At 44.9% G+C, this 5819-nt stretch overlaps 1 protein-coding gene across 1 annotated transcript; it reads left to right on the forward strand.

Moving 5' to 3' along the window:
• The first annotated feature begins 525 nt into the window (after positions 1–525).
• Positions 526–3796, forward strand: LOC116267875 (uncharacterized). The gene is made up of 3 exons (XM_031649810.1): positions 526–634; positions 1092–2419; positions 2657–3796. The coding sequence occupies exons 1-3, from the start codon at positions 526–528 to the stop codon at positions 3794–3796; spliced, it is 2577 nt and encodes an 858-aa protein (XP_031505670.1).
• The last annotated feature ends 2023 nt before the right edge of the window (positions 3797–5819 follow it).

Here is a 5819-nt window from a genome sequence, read left to right on the forward strand (position 1 = left end):
GCGGGCCAACCCATCTCGTTTGCCAGTGAGTGCATGGGCAGAGCAGAGTCAGAGTAGGCAGTGTACAGTCAGTGGTAGTAGTGAGTCATCTTCGGTTTTCACAGTCTTGTCAGTCAGAGTCTCGTGTGACTGTTTTCGGGTCATTCTTAAATCATGAATATATGCATGTGGGTGCTATCTATCAATGTAGTAATCGAGATCCATACAAATCTGTTAGGCACAGTATCAATAAGGTTTGTGTGGGGGAGCTTGTCAAGCATTTCTTAGTTTCAGTCTTCAGTCTCTTTGTGTTTCGGGTCCCTAGTTATGAACCAGCAAGTCAGTTAGCCTGTAATCAGGTCGGGTGGCCAGTCCAGTTATGGAATAGACCCAGCCCACAACACTCATATATATTGTAAGAGGAGTTAACCCTAAAGGGAATGAAGAATTTGAGACATTAAGACAAAGCTGGCCTCTCTCTCTCGTGTGGGTGAGTGCATAAATAGGAGTTAGCAAGAACAGTGTTAACAACTGGTATTAGAGCCGATGGGCGACAGGGTTACCGCGAGGGATGCCATGGCTGCTGTCAATGCTCACCGGACCAGAATGGAGGAGATTGTGGAGATGGTGGATCAGTGTTTCCAAGCAATGGAGCGTTAGCACCAGGAAGCAGATGCAAGGATGCAGTCGTTTCTAGCAGAGCACCAGTCCCTGGCAGCAGCGACGAGGAAGCTTCTACAACAAGGTAGAAACACCCACTCCAGCCTTAGTAGCGAACACACAAAAACAGCAGCACTGACTGGGAGTCCAAGCAGAAGAGGAGAGAAAAGGCGAAACAAGTGATGGAAGGAACTTCCGGTCATGAAGACGATGCCTCCAGCCATGGGGAGAAGCAAGGAGTGGATTCGGTTGAGGTTCAGACTTTTAACCTTGACCGAATGACTCTTTTAGAAGGAGAAATGGCCAAAATGAGAAGGGAACTCACTAGGTTGAACGAGCTAGAGCAGATCAAGTCTATGCATCGATCCATGTTCCCACCGTAACCTATGGACGACCATCTTTTCCTGGCCCGAGTACTATCCTTAGCTATCAAGGACCTACACCTATACTAGGCCTCGATCCAGGAATTCTTGGAGCCCCTCCTAACCTCCATAACATGTCTTTTGCCACGGGTGCTCAGACCAATACATCCTACCTGGCTAACAACCATAAGGGAACCCGTGCCAATATGGAGCCTCTCTTGTTCTCCTTTGGGAACAATCCCAACCGACCATCAACCAGCCAACCAACTTCTCGGCCGCAAGCAGGAACCAGCCAACAAGGTGCTAGGACCCACACCGAAGCTCCCCCCTTTGTTTTTACCAGCCTCCCTAACCGGTCTCAACCTGAACCGCAACCTCCAGTTGCACAACCTGAGCCCGATAGAGAGCAGTTTGCACCACCCCCACCATTTAACCAAGATCCTCCAAACTGTAGAAGAACATGGGCTGATGAGGATGAAGAATATTGGGGGCAGTTTGACAATAGGAACCAAAGACGACTTCCTACGGTCAGATTTGAATTCCCTAGATTCAGAGGAACGGTAATTAAGGAATGGATCTACAAGGCCGAGCAATATTTCTTATGCCAACATGTGCCACGAAACGAGTGGATAATAATGGCTGAAATGTACATAGAAGGAGAAGCCATGAGCTGGTACCTTTGGTACACACATAACCACCAAAACATGGAATGGGATCAACTCAAGGCGGATCTACAAGTACGATTTAGAGAATCAACTCACATCGATTATGATGTAGAATTGAAAAACTTGCAACAAACCACCACCGTTCAAGAGTATCAACGTCAGTTTGAAAAGCTGTCTAGTATGGTTAATTGGACACAGAGCGCACTAGTGGGAGCCTTCATTGGTGGGCTCAAAGAAGAAGTAAAAGTAGATATGCAAACTTATAGGCATACTGAATTGATGGAGTGTTTTAACACGGCAAGATCTATTGAGGATAGAAATAAGAGAAAGAGCGCACTGTACCGGCCTAATCGCAATTATGGCGCCGGCACTTCTAGACCAAATCCCGTAAGGACCTTTCCTAACCGAAGGGAAGAGCCACGGCCAGTAAGGAGAAAAGAGCCTAGGGCCTTCTACCGGGAAGCAGCTAGGCCTGCTTTCCATGAAAAGGTCCTGGTCTCTTACATATCTAGACAAGAGCGGGGAGAAATGATAAGGAACAACCAGTGTTTTTATTGCAAAGACAAATGGCAGAGAGGTCACATTTGCAAAGAAATGAGAGTCTACGAAGTAGTGGACAGTGACGATGAAGAGGCACCTCAAAATCCGAATGAGGAACCCGCAAGTTCTGAACCAGAATCACCCACAGATCCGAACGTTGAAGAGGGAACGTGTCACTCAATGATGGATCCTAACCAACCCAATGCAATGAGGGTCATAGGAAAAATCAAGAGGAAGAAAATTATCATACTTTTAGACTCTGGAGCCATTCATAACTTCATGAGTCTCGAAGCAACAGAAACTATCGATCACCCCCTCATGGAGTAAAACCCTCTCACTGTTGTGGTTGGAAACGGTTCCCGCTTGTCTTGCACTCACTTGTGCAAGGACGTGGAGTTGGTGATGTAGAAGTCACCTTTTATTGTTGATCTCCTGGTTCTACCTCTGAAGGGAGTTGACGTCGTCTTAGGAGTGAAATGGTTGGAAACTCTTGGAGTAATTTCTTGGGACTTCAAGAGCATGATGATGTCATTTGCTAAGGAGGGAGGTGACACTCCCGTCACCCTCATGACAATCATTACGATTTTGGCACCCAAGGCCACGTTGAAGGCCATAGAAGCCCAACAACCAGCGTATTGGGTTGTGGCTATGGCAAAAGATGTACCGGTAACCAATCCAGAAGAAACTGAGGAAGTGCCCGAAGAAGTGCAGCGGGTACTTGATGACTTTAAAGACGTCTTCAGTGCACCCAAAGGTTTGCCCCCTAAATGGTCCTACGACCGCAGAATTGTCTTGAACAATGGGGCAGATGCAGTGAACGTTAGGCCATACCGATATGGCTACCACCAAAAGGCAGAGATCGAAAGACTTGTAAAAGAGATGTTAAAAGATGGTATCATATGTCCTAGCAGTAGCCCTTATTCCTCAGCCATTTTGTTGGTGAAGAAAAAAGACAACACGTGGAGGTTCTGTGTTGACTACAGAGCCCTTAATGCGGCTATAATTAAAGACAGGCACCCTATACCTGTGATTGACGAACTTTTGGACGAACTCACGGGTGCCACCATCTTCTCTAAACTCGATCTCAGGGCTGGGTATCACCAAATTAGGATGTTTGAAGGGGACATCAAAAAAACGGCTTTCCAAACCCATGATGGCCATTACAAATTCCTAGTAATGCCATTCGGATTAACAAATGCACCAGCAACATTTCAAAGGTGCATGAATAACACGTTCAGAAGCCAATTGTGTGATTTTGTATTAGTCTTTTTCAATGACATCCTGGTGTACAACAACTCGGTGGAAGAGCACGTTAAACACCTTGCTACAGTCTTATCTATACTGCAAGCAAATACTCTTTATGCAAAAGGGTCCAAATTTAGTTTTGGACAGACGTCTATTGGCTATTTGGGGCATATAGTGTCCCGAGAAGGGGTTAGGGCAGACCCCGAAAAACTGCAAGCCATGGAGGCATGGCCACTGCCCAAAGATCTCAAGGGCTTAAGAGGCTTCCTCGGTCTCACAGTGTACTACAGGAATTTCATCCAGGGGTACGGGCTAATTGCAGCCCCACTTACACAGATGTTTTAGAAAGGTGCTTTTGTGTGGAACGACAAAGCAAAATGGGCCTTTGAGCAGTTGAAATTGGCACTTATGTCTGCACCTGTTTTAATGCTGCCAGATTTCAACAAGCAATTTGTTGTTGAAATCGATGCCTGTGACACGGGTATTGGAGCGGTTTTGAGTCAAGAAAAACATCCGGTAGCTTACATGTCGAAAGCATTGACCAACCGAGCCAAGCCATTATCAACTTACGAAAAGGAACTATTGGCTATATTTTTGGCAGTCGAAAAGTGGAGGTCATACTTGATTGGTCGTTGGTTCACAGTTAGAACAGACCACGGCAGTCTTAGGCACATGCTAAAGCAGAGGGTATCCATACCAACCCAACAAAGGTGGTTGGCCAAGCTGCTTGGATAAGACTTTAGTATAGAATACAAACGTGGTCCAGACAACAACGCAACAGATGCACTATCCAGACTGAGTGAACAGTTGAACACCCTTTCAGTACTGGAAACCGACCTATGGGAAAGGATTAGCAACGAGCAAGCTAGTGATGATGGCCTCAAACTCATAAGGGCATCAATCACCCAAAACCCAGGGTCAATTCCCCACTACACTATGAGGGGAAACATCCTTCAAAGGAAGAATAGGGCGCGGCCAGTCTTGACCTTCTTTTGGATTTAATCACTGATTGTAGAAAAAGGACTGGCTACCCAACAATCAACGTTATGGTTAAACTTACTGAAGTTGGCTTCTTAATTTGGTCCACAATTTCACTTAATTGGCACTTAATTAAGATGTGGGGAAAGAGACAAATTCTCCCCCTGCTTGCCTACCGAAAGCCAAAAGAAAAGAAAAGAAAAACAGCGGTTCGGTGATAAGTTGAATGGTGGGAATTTACCTGGTTGTTCCGATCGATGATGACAAAGGTACTCCATGAATTCACAACAGCCTATGTCTATATGTCGCACAAGAAACAGCCTTATATTTTTGTGAGAAGCCATTAATTGGAGGGGCTAGCAGTAACATTGGGATGCCCAAAGGATTGTGCTGCGAGAGGACAACGTAAAATCAAACTCAGTAAATGACAGCTACATACATGCATATATAAGAAGTGTCAACTGTGAAGGCGATCTTGTCCTTTCTCACTCTACTTTTAGAAAGGTCAATTTGTCATCGTTTGCTCTTGCCGCCTTTTGTCACGATTTCTCTTCCTCCACTGTGCAAAGTTTTATGGTTATGAGGAATTTTTTTTCTTTAATTTCCAAAGAATTCCTCCCCTATAATTCTGAACAGCAAAGAAGGAGATCGATTGCTCAAGTTGCTTATTCAATCTTCCTCAGAGTGAGGAGCCTGAAGTTTCTGGCTGACTGGCCCTAACATTTTAAATCTTAAGACTGATAATGGGAACTAAGTATGTAAATGAGAAAATAGCTACGAGATATGAAGTTATAAGTATGCACTTCCACCGCTACAGTTTCCAGATTATTCCATACGATGCATGAACTGCTAAACGAAGCTTGCTACCTTATGATCAAGGTCTTAAAGAAAGAGGCAAGAAACCATGGGTTCCCGTTTCCTTTGCCTCTTAGGTACAGGGTTGTGTCCCAAACGAAGGCTTGAGACTAACTGTATCAAACCATGGCTAACTACTATTGGGGCAGAAGAGAATGGAAGGAGGCTAGAGATTCCAATTCATGTATGAGAAAAAGAAAAGCTTGTCGATAGAAGATAAGGTTTTCATGAAGCGTACCCCTTGAAAGATCTGAGTTTCGACACTTGCCCTTAGTTCTTTCCTTCTGCATATACAAGCATGGTGCATCATCCGATCTGCTAATCAACACATCTGTTGTCTTGATGGGAAACTTAAGGCATATGTAACTCAAGTTAACACTTCTTGGTGAATGCCAGAAAAAACTTTAACCAGCTCTCATGCCTCAGCATGATCTTAATTACAGTGGATATTGACTCCCACGTTCAGTGGTGAAGTCCCTGCAATTGTTGATTTTGAATTTGCAGAACGTATTTATGAGGCCACACCACAACCTCA

The sequence above is a fragment of the Nymphaea colorata genome, unplaced genomic scaffold, assembly GCF_008831285.2.
Source record: "Nymphaea colorata isolate Beijing-Zhang1983 unplaced genomic scaffold, ASM883128v2 scaffold0001, whole genome shotgun sequence".
In the NCBI taxonomy this organism is placed as follows: Eukaryota; Viridiplantae; Streptophyta; class Magnoliopsida; order Nymphaeales; family Nymphaeaceae; genus Nymphaea; species Nymphaea colorata.

What these genes read in the sequence shown, in the direction of transcription:
- LOC116267875 (XM_031649810.1), top strand. Translation starts at nt 526, where the DNA reads ATGGGCGACAGGGTTACCGCGAGGGATGCCATGGCTGCTGTCAATGCT. An exon ending in GTGTTTCCAAGCAATGGAGC is followed by an intron (nt 635 to 1,091) that starts GTTAGCACCAGG and finishes CACCTATACTAG; the next exon opens with GCCTCGATCCAGGAATTCTT. An exon ending in ACCAACCCAATGCAATGAGG is followed by an intron (nt 2,420 to 2,656) that starts GTCATAGGAAAA and finishes CTACCTCTGAAG; the next exon opens with GGAGTTGACGTCGTCTTAGG.